This window comes from Schistocerca gregaria, chromosome 1 (assembly GCF_023897955.1).
Source record: "Schistocerca gregaria isolate iqSchGreg1 chromosome 1, iqSchGreg1.2, whole genome shotgun sequence".
NCBI classification, from domain to species: Eukaryota; Metazoa; Arthropoda; class Insecta; order Orthoptera; family Acrididae; genus Schistocerca; species Schistocerca gregaria.
In genome coordinates, this window is record NC_064920.1 from 342,397,865 (window position 1) to 342,422,133 (window position 24,269).

The 24,269-nt window shown below is 43.5% G+C and overlaps 1 protein-coding gene across 1 annotated transcript in view; it reads right to left on the bottom strand.

Annotated features, from left to right (window-relative positions):
* The window catches only part of LOC126344538 (apolipoprotein D-like), an 88,724-nt gene that overhangs the window by 39,914 nt on the left and 24,541 nt on the right, over positions 1-24,269 (bottom strand). The window contains exon 2 of the mRNA XM_050002027.1: positions 11,664-11,789. Within this exon, the coding sequence (XP_049857984.1) occupies positions 11,664-11,783 (120 nt within the window). The 5' untranslated portion in view covers positions 11,784-11,789. The remainder of the gene's footprint in view (positions 1-11,663; positions 11,790-24,269) is intronic.

The window sequence follows — 24,269 nt, forward strand, 5'->3', positions numbered from 1 at the left end:
ACATCAATTAGTAAGTAGTGCAACAGCAACGAGGTGAACTATCCATACATCAAAATTCAAATGGCTCTGAGCACTATGGGACTTAACATCTGAGGTCATCAGTTCCCTAGACTTAGAACTACTTAAACCTAACTAACCCAAGGACATCAAACACATCCATGTGCGAGGCAGTATTCTAACCTGCGACCGTAGCAGCAGCGCGGTTCCGGACTGAAGCTCCTAGAACCAATCGGCCACAGCGGCCGGCTCCATGCATCAATTAAGTATTGCATGCACCCCATGTTTTTCGTTTAAAGTCTTACAGTATCTTCGTAGTTATTAAAAATTCTCAATCACAAGTTCTCAGGATTATTTTCATTGTGTTAGGAATCAGTGTGGGGCCCGGACGAATTATTTCATACTTTTTTGCCCTGTTCAGATACATAGTACATTGTAAGTTCGTCATTACTTAGAGAATTATTTTCTGCTTCTTAATCTTTTGAGGGTGTGTATGTGAAGCAAATCATTCGTTTTCAAATATTTTGATAAGATTACAACACGAGCAATTGTTAAATTTCAGGTTTATTTCAGTTTCTCAGCACCTGACTCATCCAGTATATAACGTCCTCCTACGCATATCTCTCGAAGTGGCCGCCGAGGTAAAAATCAGAGAGATTCGAAGTAGCCGTTCTTCCCTCAAACCGTTCGTGGCTGTAACAGGAAAATGGCAGTGATACTCGAAGTACCTTCCGCGACACGGTAGACAAGAAAGCGACTTAATATTGCACTGTGGTCGTATTTTAAGCTGTATTGAAATTTTCTAGCCTTTTCGAGAAATAATACTGGTAACTAAAGCACCCTCCGCCATGCAAGTTAATGTTGCATTGCTGTCAAAGTCTGAGCTATGTTTAAACTTTCAAATCTCTAGCTCATCGGGAAGTTATTTTAAAATCAACTGCAAAATTTGCACCGAACAGACAGACAGACAAGATAGCGTCCTAACAAAAATGTGGTAAAGTACAAGATTACAGGGCATGGGATCAAATTTCGTGTATTTGGGGCTTTCTTGCAGACAGAACTAAACTCATCGTTCTCAACACAACAAAATTGAGAGATGTAAGGTAATTCCGGGAGTACTCCAAGACAGCGTTATACGGCCGTTAGCGCTAACAATTGGTGGAGAATGTTGGAGGCTCAGTGACTCTCTTTATGGACGACTTTGTTTTCTTTAGGAAGGTAGAGTGTAGCCAAAAAAAGACTTCCAGGGAATCAACAAGTCGCTAGAGACTGTCATTATCATAAAATACAAAGCATTATCCGGAACGACAGGAAGTCAAATGATCACGTAAAACAGTTTGTAGGATTGCTCACACAAGGTTGACATTTGTTGGAAGAATCTTAATAATTCATGAATGAAAGAAGTAGATTACGAAACGTTGTTGAGTATCGTCCAACAGTACGTCGCTCTTACCAAGCTGCACCAGGAGGATCCAACGATGAGCAGTGCTTTTCGTCTCGAGACCATTTGGTCGATACGACAATGTCACGGACACGCTCAACAAATTGCACCGACACAGGCTACAAGAGAAGTGTTGTGCATCACGGAGAGGTTTACTGTTGAAATTACGAAAGCGGATGTTCCACGCAGAGTCTGGCGACCTGTTTCTTCCTCTCACTAACATCTCGCGAAATGGCCACACCGAGAAAGTCAGAGAAGACAGAGCTGAGATAGAGGTTTGTCGAAAGTGGTTCTTCCCACGTACTGTTCTTTAGGGAGGAAAAGTAATGTTACCAGAAGTACCCTCTGCCACACACCGTAAGGTGCTTTGCGGAGTATAGATCTACTTATAGATGCATAAATACGAATACATCATTAGAAAAGTATGTGAATCGCATCAGGACACCAGTGAAACATTGCTCAACTGAAAACAGACAAAATAGCAATGCCTCGTAGCTGTACATAGGGGAAACTAACAACTCGTGCACAACATAATGTAACAGGATCTGCATTTTCATCCTCAGAAATTTTCTATTGTGCTCCAGATAACTCTCCTGTAGTAACCTGCGAGGTTCATCTCTACCGGTGGTTTCTGAACAAGGTGATACCAGGAGTTTCGAATCCTCAGGTTCTAATTGATTTAAGTGAGGCCAGTGTGGGCCTCTCCGAGTTGTATAAACTCAGAGAAAACGAGTCTTTTATCATCAGAAAATCTAGTGCACGGCCGCTATCAGTACGGAGATTATCAAGCTCCAGTTTTCTAAATGTGTTATTTAATTAACATGCTTCAGGATGACATGGCCCCATTGTCAAGTGCTACAAAAAAGGAAAGCACAAATCACTATTTCCAATGTGACAGAAATAGTCTGTATTAGCCATGCCTTAAAAGCATTGCGTCATTTGGCACAGCGCAGAATTAGCAAGCACCAAATATGCACGGCCAAACATGCAAAACTCTCCATTGTATATCATGGTTGATTGATGACGCTTAGCACTATCACAGAGGTCCCTTTATTGCCCAACGAAAGCCAGTTGTCAATCACCTACCACAGACTGTAATACCTTGTTACGAATGACGCAGCTGTCGACTCAAAGATGTTCAGACGTTGGTATATCTATGTCAGGGTAAGTCCTCAAAATAACCTTACACCTGTTACAATGTTTTAATGAATTGAGATATGACAGAAATAAAGCAAAAGATATTTCAGATAAATTTGACAGCAGTGTAATATAACATATTCAAGCCGTCTCCGATTATTCCTGACGAATGGAATTTGCTACCGTCAATAAACTTTTCTCTTTCTTGTTATGTTCTGTGAACCTTCTTCAACAATTTCTTCCTGTCTGACCCCCTCATCTCTTTCATATACTCCCTTTTTCTCATCCGTTTTTCACTCTTTATGGTCTTTCGTTTTATTTGTCCCAGTTCATTATCCATCTGGAATCCAATTTTAACTTCTTTGTTGTTAAATAACATTTCACATGAAACGATTTCCCAGTATGGCCTGACTCTATATTTCTGCTGATTTATCTCGTTTTTTATGTTACCCATTGAAAACCCATGTAGTCAAGATCGCACGTGAAATCTTCTTTATTTAGATGGATTACTATCTTCGCAAACAATCTACCTATCTTAGGATCAAGAAGCATTATTGATTACTGCTAGTGAAATTATGGCTTCAAACATCGTTAAAATGTATGTGATAAGTCAACATCCGTACTAGATATAATTAAAAACACTGATTCTTCGTTAGTGGCCAATGTAATAATGGTATTAAACAGAGGCGTTACGCTGTTAAAAATAGGTAATTGGCACAACCAGTGTTTACATCAGAGTCATATAATAATTTTAACAGCATAAAGCCTTTACTTTATGAGCATCGTTCAGTTGCACTGGCCTCTAACGATGAAAAGCTGTTTTTAACACTATTTATGGATATTGTAATTTTAAGAAACATTTTCACAATGTGGTAATAATGACCTCAACGCTTAGAGAGATTATTTTGTGGCCTGAAGATGGCTATATTGTTAGCAGAAACTAGTAATCCATCCGAATAAAGAAGATTTTATGTGCGATCTTGACTTCATGGGTTTTCAGTCCGTAACTAAATAAAAAAATTGCGACAGGTCTCATCTCTCCTGGTTGACAATGTCAACAAACTTGGCATCTCGTGTTTTTGTTTCCTTGTGTTTGGTGCACAATCACAGAGTCAATTTAATTTTGGCCATTCTGTAATAATGATTAAGAAAGTAAGGAACCGACAAAGCAGATTGATAATGAGGCTGGAATATGCGTGTAGCGGTACTGAAAATTTGAACTACACTCCTGGAAATGGAAAAAAGAACACATTGACACCGGTGTGTCAGACCCACCATACTTGCTCCGGACACTGCGAGAGGGCTGTACAAGCAATGATCACACGCACGGCACAGCGGACACACCAGGAACCGCGGTCTTGGCCGTCGAATGGCGCTAGCTGCGCAGCATTTGTGCACCGCCGCCGTCAGTGTCAGCCAGTTTGCCGTGGCATACGGAGCTCCATCGCAGTCTTTAACACTGGTAGCATGCCGCGACATCGTGGACGTGAACTGTATGTGCAGTTGACGGACTTTGAGCGAGGGCGTATAGTGGGCATGCGGGAGGCCGGGTGGATGTACCGCCGAATTGCTCAACACGTGGGGCGTGAGGTCTCCAAAGTACATCGATGTTGACGCCAGTGGTCGGCGGAAGGTGCACGTGCCCGTCGACCTGGGACCGGACCGCAGCGACGCACGGATGCACGCCAAGACCGTAGGATCCTACGCAGTGCCGTAGGGGACCGCACCGCCACTTCCCAGCAAATTAGGGACACTGTTGCTCCTGGGGTATCGGCAAGGACCATTCGCAACCGTCTCCATGAAGCTGGGCTACGGTCTCGCACACCGTTAGGCCGCCTTCCGCTCACGCCCCAACATCGTGCAGCCCGCCTTCAGTGGTGTCGCGTCAGGCATGAATGGAGGGACGAATGGAGACGTGTTGTCTTCAGCGATTAGAGTCGCTTCTGCCTTGGTGCCAATGATGGTCGTATGCGTGTTTGGCGCCGTGCAGGTGAGCGCCACAATCAGGACTGCATACGACCGAGGCACACAGGGCCAACACCCGGCATCATGGTGTGGGGAGCGATCTCCTACACTGACCGTACACCTCTGGTGATCGTCGAGGGGACACTGAATAGTGCACAGTACATCCAAACCGTCATCGAACCCATCGTTCTACCATTCCTAGACCGGCAAGGGAACTTGCTGTTCCAACAGGACAATGCACGTCCGCATGTATCGCGTGCCACCCAACGTGCTCTAGAAGGTGTAAGTCAACTACCCTGGCCAGCAAGATCTCCGGATCTGTCCCCCATTGAGCATGTTTGGGACTGGATGAAGCGTCGTCTCACGCGGTCTGCACGTCCAGCACGAACGCTGGTCCAACTGAGGCGGCAGGTGGAAATGGCATGGCAAGCCGTTCCACAGGACTACATCCAGCATCTCTACGATCGTCTCCATGGGAGAACAGCAGCCTGCATTGCTGCGAAAGGTGGATATACACTGTACTAGTGCCGACATTGTGCATGCTCTGTTGCCTGTGTCTATGTGCCTATGGTTCTGTCAGTGTGATCATGTGATGTATCTGACCCCAGGAATGAGTCAATAAAGTTTCCCCTTCCTGGGACAATGAATTCACGGTGTTCTTATTTCAATTTCCAGGAATGTATTTGGCGAATACAGAGTGAGTTACCGGGTAGTGTGAATGAATTTTTCGGTTTAATGGCGTACGATCCGAATGCTCCAAAATAATGAAGGAAGATTGTATTTGTAATGTTCTGTCGAGAACAAAATCATTAGTGGCGGAGCGCAAGCTGGGACAGGATGAGGGTGGAAAAGATAACCATTTATATCCTTCTTCAAATAAACCGTCAAGGGACGCACACTAATCGGTTAAAGTTAATAACGGAAAAAAGTAAACTGGGATGACCCGGTGGAGGTTTGAACCACACCATTCCGAAAGCGACTGTAAATCTTTACCACTGCGCCACCTTGCTGAATAATACCAGGAGAGGAATAGATGTGGGAAGTGAGTGAGTTGGCACATATTACACCTTGCAGAGGCATCAAATGTAGGAGGCAGAGAGGAATATTCCTCTGTCGTTGTTTCGTAATTTAAGAGTAGCCAATATTTCTTTGAAGCATGAGTCTTCGCAAGCATAAAAATCTGAAATCACACATTGTGATGACTACCTCTAATGCTCCTATCACTAACAGCGATGTTGGATTTAGGTAGATGTAAGTAACATTAAAACAAAATTCATCATCCGTTCTCACAGCTTAACTTTTACCACTGCCTCTCCCCTTCCTCCCAAAAAAATTCCACAGCAGCTTTCCTGCGTACCTTGCGGGCCTGGTACTCCTGGAAGAAAGGTTTCAAATCAGCGCACACAGCTGCAGAGCAGGGCTGTTCCGGGGACATGGTGAGGCAGGTCGCCATCAACGTCTCAGGCACAGAGCACGCGCAAAAACGAACCACAAAAATAACAAGAAAGAAAGAAGGTTTAAGAATCTGACAGGAGTGATACGTATGGCCTCCTGCCCTTCGTATTCCTGCCTTCTGCTACAATGATAGGCTTACCCCGGCGACTGCAAATGCATGTCGTTGCCGCATATCATTACATTCCAATCAGCGTAGTATAGATATGGCTGCTATGGAAAAATATCTAGCGCTAACATTGCTGCCAACAGTGCTCGATATTCGACAAGGAAGTCCTTGTAGATATTTCGCTTGGATACGGTCGGCTAGCAGTTGTTGAAAGTAATACACTATTTGAGCTGAGGCTTCCAATTTTAGCTGGCTTCTGCCAACTGGGGACTGGATCGAGGTTGTTAGAGATACAGTGTTTCGATGTATTTTATAAAGAAAAAAGTGAAACGAAATACGCAAGGCTTCCCGTTTGCCGTTCACTTTTTTCAAAGTGTGGGTTTTATTTAGTTATTTTATTTATTTATTTTGCGTATGGCAATACAGCGACAATATTTTACATAAGCACAACAACATGTAAACGAAATGTATAAAACAAAACAATGTGTAAATAATACACGTGCAAAAAACAAGCAATAGAACAAAAAGATGAAGTACAAACACTCAAGACAGAATAACTACACGTTAAAAGCTTGGCAAGCCTGACTAGAAACTCATTCATTTATTTAAAGCTGAATATCTAGATTGCACAGCCAATCCAAAGCAGAGGGATTTACGTATATAACCTCAGAGACAGGTCGGGCGTATCTTCTTAAGGGGCATTCCTCAATAATATGGCGGACGTTCTGTTCTGGTGCTCCACAGTCACAGGCTGGTGAGTCGCATAGGCCCCACTTGTACTTATATGCATTGCATCTTGCATGGCCCGTTCTGATACGGTTTAATTTAGTCCAGGTGCATCTCTTCAGGTCAAAGCCCGGTAATTCCAGGGTAAGATCTTGGATATCCTGTTTATTAATTACAGAATCGTTCCAAAAGTGCCGCCATTGCTCCTTGGTGTCAGGTTGACGTTCTTGTGTATTAACCCATATAGGCTTCCCTGAGACTTCAAGCGGGTCGATGGTATTTCGTTCAAAACATCATGGATTGGTAGATTCTGTGGGTAATCTGAGTCATGAGTTTTTGACCACTCTCTTGCAGCTGCTTCTTGCCTTCTCAATTGTGGAAAAAAATGGTTCAAATGGCTCTGAGTACTATGGGACTTAACTGCTAAGGTCATCAGTCCCCTCAATTGTGGAGGTGGGATATTGCTTAGAGTATGCAGCCAAGGGACTGGGGTGGATTTAATAGTACCCGTTATTATCTTCAGACACTCGTTCAACTGGACGTCGATTTTCTTAGTAAGAGTGCTCGAATGCCAGACAGCACAGCAATATTCGGCAACAGGATATACCAGGGCTATTGCAGCAGTACGTAAGGTGGATGTTTGAGCTCCCCAAGTCGAGCCAGCCAATTTTCTCAGGATGTTGTTGCGACTCTTTAACTTTTGGCTTACATTTTTTAGATCTTTTTTGTAAGTCGGGGAGCGGTCTAGTGTTATGCCAAGGTATTTCGGGTTGAAGATGTGTTTGACTCTTTGTTCACAGAAGTTCACATTCAGTTCCTGGTGGGCCATTTTATTGTTCAAGTGGCAAGCACACACCTCAGTGTTGGTTGGATTAGGGCACAGTCGCCATTTTTTATAACAGGAATTCAAGGACTCCAGATCTTTTGTGAGTACGTTCGCTCCTTCCCCAAGTGTTTTAGATTGTACAACTAGTGACAAATCATCGGCGTAGCAAAATTTCCTGCTGAATGTATTTGGAAAGTCGCTAATATACAAATTAAAAAGTGTTGGAGCCTACACTGATCCTTGAGGAAGGCCATTTTTTATTTTATACCATCTGCTGGTGTTGTGGCCGATGCTCACTTTGAAAGACCTGTTCATCAGCATGTTGTTCATTAAGGTTGCCAGTTTTAAACTAGGTAAAAGGGGTGCGACGTATAGACAACCTCCAAGATGGTGCACCCCGGGCAACAGACTGCGCTAGCAGGACGGCAGAAAGTCTACACAAATGGCCGACGAACTAGATCATTGATCTCTCACGGCCACACACAGCGACAAAACAAGAAAAAAAAGTGTGGATTAACAGATGGTTATGGCCGAGCGGCTCTAGGCGCTTCGGTCTGGAACCGCGCGACTGCTAAGCTCGCTGGTTCGAATCCTGCCTCGGGCATGGATGTGTGTGATGTCCTTATGTGAGTTAGGTTTAAGTAGTTCTAAGATCTAAGTGACAGATGACCTCAGATGTTAAGTCCCATAGCGCTCAGTGCCATTTGAACCATTTTTAACAGATGGTTACCTAAACATCGAAATACATTGCCGGAAAACAATTGGACATCCAGAAAGACGAGTTTGAGCCGATAACGCCATGTGGCAGCTGGGGAATAGTAGAAGAAACTGATAATAGTTTCTATGCTACCTGCGGGATAACAGACGAATTGATGATTGATGATTTAAAGTCGACCGGCAACAGAAAGCGTAGTGAAATATCTAACGGAGCGCCTTCTCCGCCCGACCTTTAACAGGCAAAGCTCACATCTAGAAGGCACACTGTGATGCAAACGTGTGAAGCAAGCAGGGAACCACGCCACGGAGACGCACTCGTGCTTCCTACAGCCAACTGAGCAAGTCTGAAAGGAGTCAAATAGTGGCCTTCCGAGTGGCGGGATGGCCCTTTCGCAGAGCTGCCACACGTTGAGCGTGTTGGGTCAGTTGTGCAACGATGCTGGTATCAGTGGACAAGATTCTTGACTTCTACGCTGCACAGATTCGCGCCAGGATTGTTGTGTTTAAGGGCAGTACTGGCAAATCTTACAACTGCCGCAGCTCAGGCAAGAAGGTTTGTGAGCCTAGACGTGTCAAAACTAACTTTTGCCAACCGGTTATTAGCACTAGGACTGTAGGCATGCACTCCTCTAGCCCGCCTTCCACTCACGCCAGAGCATTGACGTACACGGCGCGAGTGGTACTGTCAGAGGATCACATGGGCGGGTGTTTCAGTATGGGTCGATACCTGGCACCTCAGAACCTCTTGTGTTATTGGTCCACAAACGTGATCATTTATGCACCATTGCACTGTCGCAACAATAAATGTTGAGGAAATTGGAAACTTCCAAAAGGCTGTATTAATTATTTTCCGGCAGACTGGCTTTGACTATACTTATGTCAATGTCAGTGACTGCAACATCTTTTGAAAGCTGTTTTACGAAATTAAAGTTGACTATGGGCGCGAGCAGACAATCAGGTTTAGCTAACTTGTCGTTAGATTACAATACAACTGCTAAACTGGAATGAATGGCGTAATCAATTTGTTTCGTTCAAATCAGGCGAATGGTAAGTAAAATTATAAAAACACGAGAACAATTTTGTTTTTCAAGATTCGATCGGGCGTGTAGCTAAAACCACTATAAAAACACGATGAAGATTTGCGCTTATCCGTCCGCAGTGTCTCAAATATATTCGTCGATCGTGTCACCTTGCAAAATGGTCCAAATGGCACTGGGCACTATGGGACTTAACATCTGTGGTCATCAGTCCCCTAGAACTTAGAACTACTTAAACCCAACTAACCTAAGGACATCATACACATCCATGCCCGAGGCAGAATTCGAACCTGCGACCGTAGCGGTCGCGTGATTCCAGACTGAAGCGCCTAGAACCGCTCGGCCACACCGGCCGGCTGTTACCTTGCACTTTTCATTTCTCGGTGTACAGTGAGTACGTAAATATGCCTAAGACAATAGTGCCTACCATCAAGTGTGAAACATCTGCTGTCATTTGGATTTCTTCACGCTAAGAGGTTTCTCCTGTTTCCCTACACGCCACATGATGTAACTGTCATACGTTACAGCAAACGAACTTTGAAGCGGAACGTATAGACGTTCTTGATGCTGGGAAGCAAGCGAGTGTCGTTCGATGATCTTGTTCAGTGAGTGTGTGAGGCTATTCGAGAAAATCGTCTACGAAGGACAATTCAGAACAAGCGAAGAGGAATGTTGCCACCAGGCACTGTCCTTCGTGACAACGTGCGGTCGCACAGTGCATCTGCAACAGACAGAAACGCTCCTGCAGCCTTTTTGTTGGGAACTGTTTGATCACCCGCCTTACAGCCTGGGTTTGGCTCCCTCCGATTTTCATCTCCCTGCTGACTTGAACCGCTGACTACGAGGACGGCGTTTTGGCGATGACAACGAGGTGCAGACCATTGTAGAGAATTGGCTGAAAACGCAAGCGGCTGCCTCGTAAGATGAGGATATTGGAAAGTTGGTACCACGCTTTGAGAAACGTTTAACTCGTGGAGGCGGCTATGTAGACAAGTAGACGGAACATTTAGTTAAATATTGCTAATAATACATTTTTGATTTGCACTGTGGTTTCCGTTTGAAGACCGTTCGACCCTTAAAAAAACAGCCATCGTAATAAAATTTTCTCAATGTCCTCTTTCTTTTATTGCTGTCTTTTATTTCAAAAATGGTTCAAATGGCTCTGAGCACTATGGGACTTAACATCTGTGGTCATCAGTCCCCTAGAACTTAGAACTACTTAAACCTAACTAACCTAAGGACATCACACACATCCATGCCCGAGGCAGGATTCGAACCTGCGACCGTAGCAGTCACGCGGTTCCGGACTGAGCGCCTCAACCGCGAGACCACCGCGGCCGGCTGTCTTTTATTTCTAATCAGTAATTTCCACACTATTAATAATTTAAGAGCAATAAACTAAATCTGTTTTTTATCATACATCGCACTAAATCCAACGCACATTAGTTGCCACATCCTATCTGGGAAAGTCGGGCCAAGCGGCTAAACGTCTGCTTTAAGCTGACTTTCCCGGATGTCATTTGTTGTACGATAAAGTGCTGCATTCCTACAGGAGGTTAATTTTGTACTGTTTATATCATGTTAAGCCTCGTGATGGCAACAAAGGAGCTACTCGGCCTAATAATAGCGGCTCCGGTCAAAGAAAAACCATCATAACGACCGGGAGAGCGGTGTGCTGACCACACGCCCCTCCCATCCGCATCCTCAGCTGAGGATGACACGGCGGTCAGATGGTCCCGATGGGCCACTTGTGGCCTGAAGACGGAGTGGTTTTATATCACGTTAATCAAACGTCTTGAACTGCGTATTTATCATTCTGCACAGTACACAGGAAAATGATGTTAATGATCTAGGAAACTGTACTCGATAATGGTGTGAAAAACAAGATCTAGATTCTAATTTATTTACAGCAATGATATATTTAATTTGTTGCAGTCAATATTTTATATCAAGTGTTAATTGTTCAATAGTGCTTCACATTAACTATACCTGCAGCTGGTACAAAATTATAGAATTCGGTAAACGTGTGTAGAAAAAATGCAGAAGGATATTTTTATAGGGAACGGGAGGTTTGGTATTTCTGACAGGAGCACAGGACGATCTCAGTATGGCTCTGAAGTGGAGGGTGAAAATTCTTCCTTTCATTACAGTAACCTGTTTCAGAGCTGTTAATTATCACGTCGTCTAGAGCTAACGTATGAGACTCCTGTAGTTTCCAGGCTACGTGTACAGTCAGTGACGTGCAGTGAGACTCACCCTCTCGACGCTGAAGTTGTGCTCCACCTCGACGTTTGGACAGGGCCCCACCCCCGGCACCTGCCCCACTGCAGGAGACGCCGCCAGCCACGCCGCCAACGCTAGTGCCGGCAGGAACATCGCTAACTGTAACACGTCAACATTGCGTGTGTTGTTACCAAAGCAACGGACGCATCTGAACTTTAGCCGGTGCTGCAGGTGCGATTCGTCATGGCTCGGATGTATAAAACTTACAGACAGTCACCGAAAGATGTATAAAACTTATAGACAGTCACCGAAAGAATTTGTCTTTCTGTGTGGCATTTAATTACATAAATAATTATGGGATAGGTTCTATGAATTCTGCCGAACAGTTTTCGTCTGTCCTATCCATCTTTCTTTCTTTTGCTACTGCCTTTACTCGGCAATGTGCGCAGGGTCGGCAGGGTTAAGTACGGATTTGGCATGATTAAGTTTAAGAGGTGGCCGGATGCCCATCCTGCCGCCACCCCATACTCCCCAGGATGGAATTAGTCTACCCCAGCGGTCTGGAGCTAGTGTAAATCGTGAAAAAGTGGGAATGTGTTTCAAATGTCTGCGAGTCGTCTAACTGAGGCGGGCATGGGGACCATCCCGGTATTCACCTAGTAGGATGTGGAAAACCGCCTAAAAACCACATGCAGGCTGGATGGCACACCGGTCTTGGACGATAATCCGCCGGGCGCTTTCGATCCAGGGCCGGCGCGGCTACCCGAGTCCAGGAAATAGCGCATTAGCGCTCTCGGCTAACCTGGCGGGTATCGTCTGCCCTATCCATATAAATGCTCAAATGCTTGCCGGTTAGGTAGCATGAATTTTACCTAACAATTTTCATCCATTGTACCCAACTAACAGCATAAGATATAGGTCGCGCTGGATACGGTGACCTATGTACAGTGACCAGTGTTCATCCAAAGTGCCGGACGAGTTCATTAGTTTGTTCAGAATGGGAGGCCGACAACCGTTTGTCAACTTAGGGCGGTCGGCGATGACGGAATCGACGCGCACGCCTGGCAGTTTTTCTCAAACGACTTAACAGGAATTATTTGGCAACCAAAAGTCATGTTTGCTTTACTTACAGCTTAACATGTCAGGTTCACCATGCTGCACCCATCATTTTGTTAATGGTCATAATTACTGTGATATTTACGTGGAAGTAAGACACTGCACGAAATTCTAAAAAGATTGCAATGAAAAACAGGGCTCCCTATGATTTTGCGTCTGATGCATATTACACAACATATGCTGCGTCTTGAATTTATCTAAGGTATTGAATGTTTCTTTAGACTTGGTTGGAGGTCTCTGTCTGTTATCAATCTCGAAAAATTGATCTGATATAACGTACTCATACGCGTTCGAGCCGCGCCAGTTGTAAAGCCAGAGTGAAATATCTACAACATGCCTCGTATTTCATAAACGGTTTGAGATATCGAATGAGACTTTGGCAAATGATAGCATACAAAGAGGAGAGTATTTGCCATATGGTTACTATGGAAAACTTTGTTGTCTATCGTGTTATTCCACTAGCTACACAGTTTTCCAATGAAAGAATGTAATGTTTAAAGGCCATCGAACCTGGTGAAACGAGAAATGCTGCTGGTTCTGGAACAACATAAGTGAGGTCCTTACACGAGGAGGTGCTTTTTCATAAGATGCTGACCTCACTTTCCTCAGTTTCTCACTTATTAAACTTAATAAACAAACGTTTCAGTATTGTCTCGCAATTTTGCGTCTACGCACATGTTATTCAGGTGAGACTGTGAAAATTCAGCTGAGTTTTGGCAAAAAAGCAAAGTTTAACACTGCAACAAGAGTAATGTGTAGGTTTTACTCAAAATTCCATACTTATGACACTTCTCTGACAGTTACAAGTGGTTCACAAACCAAGGAAAAAATAAATCGCTGGTTTTTCGGCGGATTTATTTTTAGATACTAACCAAAGAAAAGCTGACAGATCTCTTTGAATGGCCACCATGCAAGTGTGTGCATGAAGGGGCTCCACTTAATATTTACAAAAAAAAATGCGAGTGTAGGCATCAGTTTAGAGCGCACTTCCCCTCCAGCACTCTGCATTTCCCCTACAGTGCCTACCTGCGGCCCCCACCAGTACCGCTCTCCCCACGCGTGCCCTACCATCTACACTTCTACTAGCCAAGGCATTCTGCGTGCACTATAGTTCGAACTAACTGTCAAACTCTAACATGCAAGCAACAAGTATCCCATAATAAATACGGGGATTGCATACGTCCATCAACAACAAAATCTTTACATACCCATCTGACCCTGCGCAAATGGCATCTGTATTTTTCCTCCACGGAAGTTGTATCACTATCCCCTCATTCTTTAATGCTATTCACTACACCTCACATTCTTCATCTTCTTACCTTTGGGCACACGAATTTTTTACCACCTCATTATATTCCCCTCCCTTCTTGTCCACAATTAGTAAATTCATTTATTGGATCTACAACTTAAATTCTGCAGTTTTTTTCCTCAAAGATCGAGACTTTATTGTGAAAAATTTACAAAAAAAAAAAAACGATTCAAAGTATTGAGCAATGCTGGCCACTACTTTCTCCCATCTTTCGGGGAGCATACGATCCTGTGCGTCTTTTGAGGAGATCCAATCTTGCATTCGTTAATATGAACAGAAGCACAGTTCAGCCAGGCCATGTGTCATTGATCGAAGAGAAAGTCAAAGGGTGCAATGTCTGGAGAACATTGTGGGCGTGGTATGACTTCCGATATCTTTTGCGTGCGACATCATACCCAATAGTAAGGAGAGCTGGGTCATGGAGTCATTGTAGAAAAGGTGAACAGGAGCAGAAGTGATTAGCAAATAAGTTAACACAGCAAACAAAAGATTCAAGTTAAACTGATCAGTCGAGATCGCAATAATATTTCTTTATTGACCGGTTTAGGCTTATATAAAAGCCATTTTCAGAATTTTTTGGCCCCCTATGGCTGGTCTGACGGCTACTGTCATTTCCCGTGGTAACACGAGTGTACGATAGTGGTACCACAAGAAATCCGAGGAGCTATCAGCACCAGCCACAGGGGGCCATAAAATTCTGAGTATGGCTTCTATGTAAGCCGAAACCAGTCAATAAAGAAATATTAGTGCGATCTCGACTGTTCGTTTAACTTAAAAATAATTTCAAGTCGCTGCTCACCGTAGACTACGTTGTCAACATTTATAAAGAAATGATTTAGTTATTTATATTTCTCCAAGCGTATGAAGACTCATTACGAACAATGCTGCAAGAAATGGAGCCCAGCAATCAATGTCAATAAGGATGACGCTCTCTGTACTAAACCACGATCGACTGTGTGGGAGCCGTAACTATGAGGAGTCTATGTAGCGTCATACAGTGAACAAGTTACAAGTTAAAGTGGCTGTCCAGGTGCCGCCAGCCGTCCTATTCTGTGGTGGCAGAGCGCGTTCATGGTTCCGAGCCATTCAAGGTGTGGCTCAGCGAGGGCGTCCCATTGGGTCTACCAGATCTTGCACGATTGCTATCAGCTCTGACCGATTTCTGTTGCCAACTTTGACGTCTATGACGTGGTATCCATACGTGATACCTGAAAGTCGATTCATGTTAATGAAGTAAAGATCCACGCAGTGGACACCAAGTGAAAAAGCTACTCCTTATGTTTAAGATCCATACTGCCATAAAAATGCAAAAGAACTGTTAATAAGAAGACAGGGAGAAGTTTTAGTCTAATTCTCAATCGATTTATTGGTCTTTAACATGACAAGATGTAAGGTGTCAGGCAAATCCAACACCTTCCATGAAAACCCTCACATAATAAGCAAATCTAGTAGTATGTCACATAGATGCGAATAAATCATGACATTAAATTAACCAAAGTAATACGAGTAACGAGTGAGCAAATGGAATACCACAGACTAACACAAGAATATCTAAATGCATGTCGTACCTTCCCACCGTGAGACCGACGCAGTTCCTAGGGGAGAAACGAGGACAGAAGCCGAGAGCAGTACCGTGTTAAGCTAGAAGGCCCTACGATAAGGGAAGGTCTGGACACCTACGGCGCCAGCTAACCAGTAGGGCCACACAACCCACACGTTTTAGTGTGAGACTTTTTCGCGTCAGGTACGTCAAGGACCACCCCCCAGTCCATGTTAAAAGCTAGAGCCCTCCAGAAAAACAGTATAGATCTTACGATAACACAAAAGGGCCACTACCACCCGCAAGTTTTAGCGTGAGACTTTTTCGCGTCTCAGGTACGTTAAGGACCACCCCCCAGCCCATGTTAAAAGATAGAGACCTCCAGAAGAACAGTATAGATCTTAGGATAACGCTAAAAGGACCACACCAGCTGCAGGTTTTAGCGTGAGACTTTTTAGCGTCTCTGTTACGTTGCAAACTTTAAAAACATTGCCCCACCACGAAAAATATAACGTTTCTCATTGGATAGACAGAATTTTTGTAGGCGGAGCTTAAGGTTAACATTAAGACCCTGATTGGTCAGATGAAAACACAGCCAGATAGTTTTTTTTAAACCAACTTCGGTAAATTGTAGTAAGGAGAAGTTAGAAGAGAGTTGCTTCGGAGACAGCGAGCTGGATGGCTGGTGCGCCGGCCGCTGTCGCCCTGACGCTGCCTAAACACCGACAAGGTAATGAACGCACGCGATGCCGCATTTTTGAGAGCATAAGGCTTCACTGAGAACTGCAGAAGACTCATCTGTTACACCCCTTTTTTGCGTAATACTAGTGTCGATCGTTAATTAAAACTGATGGTGTTCATATTTGCCACTTGAAGAACAGATCTGAAACGCGATGATTTTTCTGCTATATAGTAATTGAAAAGCCACATCAGCCACTGTAATTTACGACAAGTTAGATAAGTAATTAAAGATAATTGAGGGTCACTGTAGACCATTTTGATAGTTTTCTCTTTTGTGAAACTTAAATTTAACCTAGATTATAGATGTGATATGGCATAGGTCATCCATCGATCCATTGTAGAACTTGGAAAGCCATTCAGGGAATATTCGTTCACATTTTTGTTGGACGCTGTTGGTTTTTACCCTCCTGTATTAAAACACTTCCTTTTATCAATAGTGCAATTTATAAACAATGTTTTGTGAGTAGGAGAAAATTTCCAATGGTAAACTTAACTGCTTTTTGACGTTATTTTACCAGCTAACTAAAAATAGGAAAGCCTTGAACCCTTTCCACTATATTTAGTTAGTATTAAGATTCTTTTACAGGGAGTGCAGTGGAGCTGACGCTGAGATCATCATTGCTAGTCTCACTGAACTCTTCTGAATTCTACATGTCATGTGTGGTCTGGCGTCTCCTTACCAGCAACAGGTCCCAGGTTCAAACTAGTCAACTCTCTAAAAAAAAAAAAAAAAAAAAAAAAAAAAAAAAAAAAAAATAAAAATAAAAAAATAAAAAAAAAAAAACGCTCACAGCGTCGTTGCGCGAAAGTGGTAGGGAGACACGATATAGAACAAACGGACACCACCATGAATGTTTAGAAAGACAACAAAATTATTAAAGAAACATCATACCAAAAAAATATTTGTTTGACAAAAGCGTTACTAAATTGGTATCTATGGTGGACAAATTGATCTGCTGAGGATCGACACACGACACTGACCAGAACACTACTCGCTCTCTCTCTCACTTTATGGACGAGAATCCAGGTTATGGCATCAAGCTACGCCACCACCAAGCATCTATATTTTACCATACAAAAAAAATATCGTTCGAAAGAACAGGGTGCAGAGAAATATATATTATAGTGCTACGTCGCAGCAGCGAATACTTCACCACCCTGCTGATGAAGGCGGCGCACCACGATGCATTCGGCGACCGAAGTCATGGATGGCGGCAACCTGTTAGTAAATGCGCATTCCCGAAAAATGCAAGTACGCGGTCTTGCGTTCGGTTAATTCAGAATGCTGGTACTTCCCCAAGAGCCTCTGAAACCCGGATGGATTCCAGTGTGCAGGTGGACCCGTTTGCTGGTCTGCCAAACCAATTTGACTCCGTGCCACGACTGTGCGTGTCGGAATACGTCAAATGTTTAGACGGCCGACTCAAGACAAATAAGTACACCAACGCATCACTTGTTGTGACCGTGATGATATCAGCAGTACCTCTGACGGTTCAGGAGGTGACTAGCACAGGCTCTAAGTCGCACCCTAGTAAAGGACGCAAGTCTCACCATTTAGGTAGAGACCTGCAGTTCTTTAATAGCGAAGCACCGGTACAAGAAACTTGTACAAGACTGCCAACCTTCCTTCCTCTCCATTTGCTCCTCAGCTCAGTTCGAAAAGCACATTTCTCTTTTTTGACTTCCCTCAATTACACACAAGCCAATCACGTGCTGGAGCCCTGCACTGAAAACCGATTTGACCAATCAGAGACTTTAAAGTTAATTTGCAGAAAACGGAAAAAAATTCAGCTTTGCGGCCTCTTTCCCACACGTTTGCTGTGTCTTTTGCTTACACAATACAGGGTGGAAGCACAGCCCTCCATAAACAGTTTGTTATCTCCTATATTGCCCCCATTTCAAAGTTTGCAAAGAATGACTATAAACATTTAAACAGCTTCGAGCATTGACAAAAACGTATTTGAAGCAGAGTCTGGACGTCTGGGTGCCAGTTTCCCTGTCCCACAGACATTTGCAGAACGTTTACATTTCTTTTGGCGGGTTGCTCACTAATAAGGCCTACAATGCGCTGTTGGCGACTTTTCAGCGCTAGGCTGTATACCTGGACGTCTGCCCCCTGTCTGGCGCCAAAGCTAATGTGTTTTGCACAATGCATTCGGTGGCCGTGTGGAAATGTCTCTTCATCAGAAAAAAACGCGCTTTGTCGGTCCACCAATGCCGTGCTTTTACTGTAGTCGTTTGAGTCGGCACCCTGTTCCTTTGAACGCAGGTAAAGCTTACCGTATTTCTTTCCCTAGAGCACGCAAACAAGACAATAAACTGATGCCCACCATTTCATCACAATGTATGAAGTCAAATCGCCATAGATCGTATTCCCTAAACTGAAACAGAAGTGATAGTGCCCGGCAATCTCTTATAACACAAATTCAATGATTCCAAGTGTATTTGGACAGGTTTTGTGACATAGGGACTAGCTTTGTCGTGCTACAAAATCGTCTTTTTTCATATTTTTTGCTTTTCTGTGGCCATTTGTCTTTCAGTTCTCATCTCAAACACATCAATTGCTTTCAACAACGATTTCCCATGATTGTTTTCATCGGTTTCAGTACCTTAGAAAACCTTATCTCTTCCACTGCCATGGCAGTCTTCCACGAAAAAACTCAATTCTTGAAGCATTAAGACCAATCTCTGTGAGTTTTTTCACCAACAGGTGCCTTACCACAGGTTTTACCCAATATACACACATCAAAGATAGTTTTGCATCACCCCAGCTCCCAGAATTCCTGAAGATAGAAGTCGACTGTGGGTATTCTATCACACACACAGTCCCATTGACAGTTCAGAGGTGTCACTAACACCACCCAAAGATGTAAACAACCATGCATGAGGAGCGTCTATTAGACAGAAGAGGTCCGACAGCCGATCGGTTCCAGTTATTCCACCAAGAAGGAGGTACATGGCTAACCATGACTAGACGGTCAATACCGCGATTTGATCGCGTCTGCATTGTTACTTTGTGCCAGAAAGTGCTCTCAACAATGGAGTGTCCAAGCATCTCGGAGTGAACCAAAGTGATCTTGTTCAGACATGGCAGAAATACAGAGAGACAGGAACTGTAGATGACATGCCTCAGGCTGACGAAGGTCTACTACTGCAGTGGATGACTGCTACCTAGGAATTATGGATCGGAGGAACTCTGACAGTAAAACCAACACGTTGAATAATGCTTTTTGTGCAGCCACACAACTGTGTGCAATAGGCTGCATGATGCGCAACTCCAGTCCTGACGTCCATGGCGAGGTCCATTTTTGCAATCACGACATCATGCAGCTCAGTACAGAAGGGCCCAACAAAATGCCTAATGGACCGCTCAGGACTGGTACCACGTTCTCTTCACCGATAAGTGTCGCATATGCCTTCAACCAGACAATCATTGGAGAAGATGTGTTTGGAGGCAACCCGGTCAGGCTGAACGCCTTAGACACACTGTCCAGCGAGTGCAGCATGGTGGAGGGTCCCTGCTGTTTTAGGCTGGCATTATGTGGGGGCGGACGTAAGCCACGGGTGGTCATGAAAGGCGCCGTAACGGCTAAACGATGCGTGAATGCCATCTTCCAACCGACAGTACAACCATATCGGCAGCATATTGGCGAGGCATTCGTCTTCATGGACGATAATTCGAGCGCCAACGAGCACTTCTTGTGAATAACTTCCTTCACAATAACGACATCGCTCGACTTGAGTGGCCAGAATGTTCTCCAGACAAGAAGGCTATCGAACATGCCTGGGATATATTGAAAAGGTCTATTAATGGACGACATGACCCACCAACCACTCTGAGCGATTTATGCCGAATCGCCGTTGAGAAGTGGGACAATCTGGACCAACAGTGCCTTGATGAACTTGTGGATAGTATGCCACGACGAATATAGGCATGCATCGATGCAAGAGGACGTGCTACTGGGTATTGGAGGTAGCAGTGTGTACAGCAATCTGGACCACCACATCTGAAGGTCTCGCTGTATGGTGGTACAACATGCAATGTGTGGTTTCCGTGAGCAATAAAAAGTGCGGAAATGATGTTCATGTTGATCACTATTCCAATTATCTGTACAGGTTCCGGAACTCTCGGAACCGAGGTGATGCAAAACTTTTCCTGACTTGTGTATCATGAGCCTTAGCCACAGATTTCTTCATGTTAAAGGAGAAAACTAAAATTTCACACAAATGACGAAACTTCTGCTCATAAAGTGATGTATTAAATCAAAAATAACTTTATAATGCAATCACAAGTCTACTAATATATTTTGATGGCGTTATTTTTATGTGATGCCTAAGCTTATTGTGTGATAATTACGACCTACCAGGTGGCACACCTCTTGCTGCTGTTGCCATCTATTGCAAAACGACGAAAGCAAAGTTGTGGATCTGATGCCTTGTTCATCGAATAAACTCGACCCAAACAATTCCACCCATTACTCCTTAGCGCTCAATCTATGTACTTTGCCTCATGAATACAAATACATCCTTCCAATCCTTTACTTATATAGACGTGACAAGGCGCCTCAGATTGCGCGGCTACGTGGCTAAAGTACTTAGGATGGCTCCTGTGAAAAGGATATGGCTAACTTCCTTTCACACGCTTGTCATGTCAGAACATTTGCTCAGTGTCTAATGATCATCAAGGGATGCAAACCCGTGTCTTTCAATAACTCTTCCCCACATCACCATTGACATAGTTCTGCCACTTTACATTACTTTCGTGCCCTTCACCGTAGTCTAGGCTTCTTCATACTTACATTTACCTCAACTTCTGTGTTTTCCTACCACAAGACTTCCATATTAAATTAAGCGCTACATCATCATCCAAAATCTTATATCCTCACAGTATCAGCGATTTCTCCAATTCCAAAACTAGTCTCTTGAGGTATGGGTTCTTCCAGACAGTCCAATGTTCTATCAGAATTTGCACCCTCTCAGTAGTGTGCCACGAGTTAGTGATTCATCGTAAAGTTGAGGTCTTATCCCACTTTGCATTGACACCAATGCTGGTGATGCGTTCCCACTGTGGCAGAGCACACACAAAACTGCGAAATACCCGATCGCAGCGCTAACCGGGAGGAGGAGTGGCTGTGAGCGTCATCAGAGAGCAGTCTGTTGTGTGGGCGTGGAGATAAGGAAGCAGCAACAACTCGGAGACAGCATTGGGGACCACGGGCAGCAGCAGAGGATAAGACTTCGCATGCACTGCAGGGCCTTAGATGACGTGCCGTCTTGTTTAAGTTCCTGGAAAACCGGATGGCAGTTAGTGTCGACAGCAGCTATGAGTGTATGGAGGGATTGGAAACTGAAGGAAAGAGAAAGTCTACATAGACCCATCAAGAGAACACAAGACATGAGCAAACATGTTGGGGTTAGCGGTTTAGATGAAGCTGCAAGTTCACATAGGGGCAATCCAGTCTGCTCTTGAACAGTAGTGCACAAATGGATTGGCGTATCAGTTGTGTCCAGCAGAAACATTGGTGTGCAGACGAATGTGTCTGGCGGTGTTTTAGCTTTGCCAGTTGTCATAAAGCTGGGCCCATGGCATGTTTCAGAAGGAGAGGTTTTGGCTGGACTAGTCCCTGAGGGGTACCATATTTCGCTGTCAATTGTTATTAACTGATTTACCTTCCTGACACATAAATTACAGGCCTTCTTTTGATTCTGATCCGATTTACTTGTTTCTTTTTCCAGTAATGGATAGGCTGGTTTCGTGTACTCTCATTTATTGTTATCTCTCGTTGATTAATGGAATTCATGTTACTTTGAGATTTTTTCATGTCGGCTCTGGTTGTATTACATATTATGTCGTAAGCTACAGCCCGTCTATTTTAATTTCCTTTTATTCCTTTTAGAAAGTGCGTGCGTGGGTGCTATGTGCGTTAAAGCTCCACTTCCAGCATGGGTATGTGTGCCAGCCCTGGATCGAATATGCACAGTGGATTACAGACAGGGGTTGGTGTGAAAGCCATTCAGGATATAACTCTTAGGCCGTTTCCAACTTTTCACTAGGTGAACAACTGGCGGATGCCAAGCCCTGTCTCAGTTAAGCGATTCGCCAAAGTTTAGAGAATTTTTGCACAGACATACAGTTGGGGTACAGTCGTTTCTGTACCATGGGGTAGCTCGCTGGCGACAGGAAGGACATCCGGCCACCCATTAAACTAACCATTCGAAATCCGTTAATAGCCCTGTTTACCCTGCACAGATACGGGACAAAGGCACAAGAAAAATGAGAAGAAGATTCCTTCTATCTTATGTAGTCATTAGCGGCAGAGTTGTACATTGTTTTATGCACACATTGTGATGGTAAACCTACATTTATATGAGGGGCTGGAATTTTACTGTATTGGTATTCTGTTTTAGATAATAAGTCAATCTGTATGTGTTGGGACGAGTGGTCGTAATTTGCCTTGCTTATAAATATTGCCTATCTGATATCTTGAATTATGTTGTTAATAATCATGTTTAAAGCGTATTAAGTATTTTCGCCCACACAGCTCCCGCCCACTTTCCATTCGCTCCGTGACTTGTGCAGCCTTTGTAAAAAAACTGCAATGAATTTCTCCAATTTTAATAATTAGTATACATTATTGGGTCTGTTACGTACTCATAAGTATATCACATTTTACATACATTTTAAATCTTCTGGGTTTATAAACTAATTTTGACTGAAGAACGTATTGCTTAGGTGAAAGATATTCGCTCACTGGTGCCAATGTGAAATTATACTAAAGAAAACGACAGAGGCAGTAAGTCTTCACGCCGTTCTTAGTCTACAATTGCCGACACATGTTCGATAATGTCAAAGAAGCAAAAAATAATAGGGTTAAGGTTCAGTGTCTCATTCAGTATCAGAAATTGATCACATGAACACGACGTAATACACTCTAAGACAAAAAAAGTATACACCAGAAAAGAATTACCCCGATGGGATGAAAATCGGTAGACATGATGTACATGTGTAGACCAGCAAACGATTACAATTTCATAAAATTTTGGCGTATTTATTCAAGAGAAAGAGCTTCACAAACTGAGCAAGTCAATAACGCGTTGGTTCATTTCTGGTCCTTATGCAAGTAGTTATAAGGCTTGACACTGATTGATAGAGTTGTTGGATGACATCCTGAGGGATACTGGCGCCGCGAACCTAGAGCTCATTGGCACCACAGCGTCACCTAAACCTGTGAAATTCCGTCACCTCTTTGACAGTCAACAGCTTTCTTATCGTAGACAACTGTGAGTACTGGCGAAGGCTCGGAAGCCAAAATAGATTTAATGCTAGTCTGCCACGATTATTTTATGTTAGGGATATTCATCTTTTTAATTTGCAGCTCTTGCCCTTTTCTTCCGCATTTGCAGTTAAATTATAGGACATGGGTTCCGCCATTGTGCAAACACACTGTCTTTTTCTTTGTGCAAAAAACATGTTTCAGCATCTCTGTGGTGTCGTCAGTGAGTTTTTGTTTATTGAAAGCTGTAAAAAGTGAAAGTATTTTAGGTTATAACTGATTTAGCAAAGAGAGGTCTAAAGAAAGTTTTAGTTCGTTTTGCTTCTTACAGTGATTTTACATTAAAGGCGGAAAACGTATCCTGTAATTATGTTAGGGATTGACACACTGGCATTCAAAGTGTAAGATACCTCGGACGTGGTGCACGTAATGATTACAGATACAGTGTATTATTGGAAAGTTGAATTAAGATATCAGTTCCTTTATGCTACAAAAATGAGGGGACAATGCACCTGCAAATAAATCTGAATTTACCGGTATATAAAAGAAACAGAGTGTCATATTAGTGAAATGTCGCTGTATCTATTTAGTATGGAGTTAGAATTACAAAGAGGCCGAAATCCCTTGCACAGGGTCATGAACAATCAATTAAGTTACAA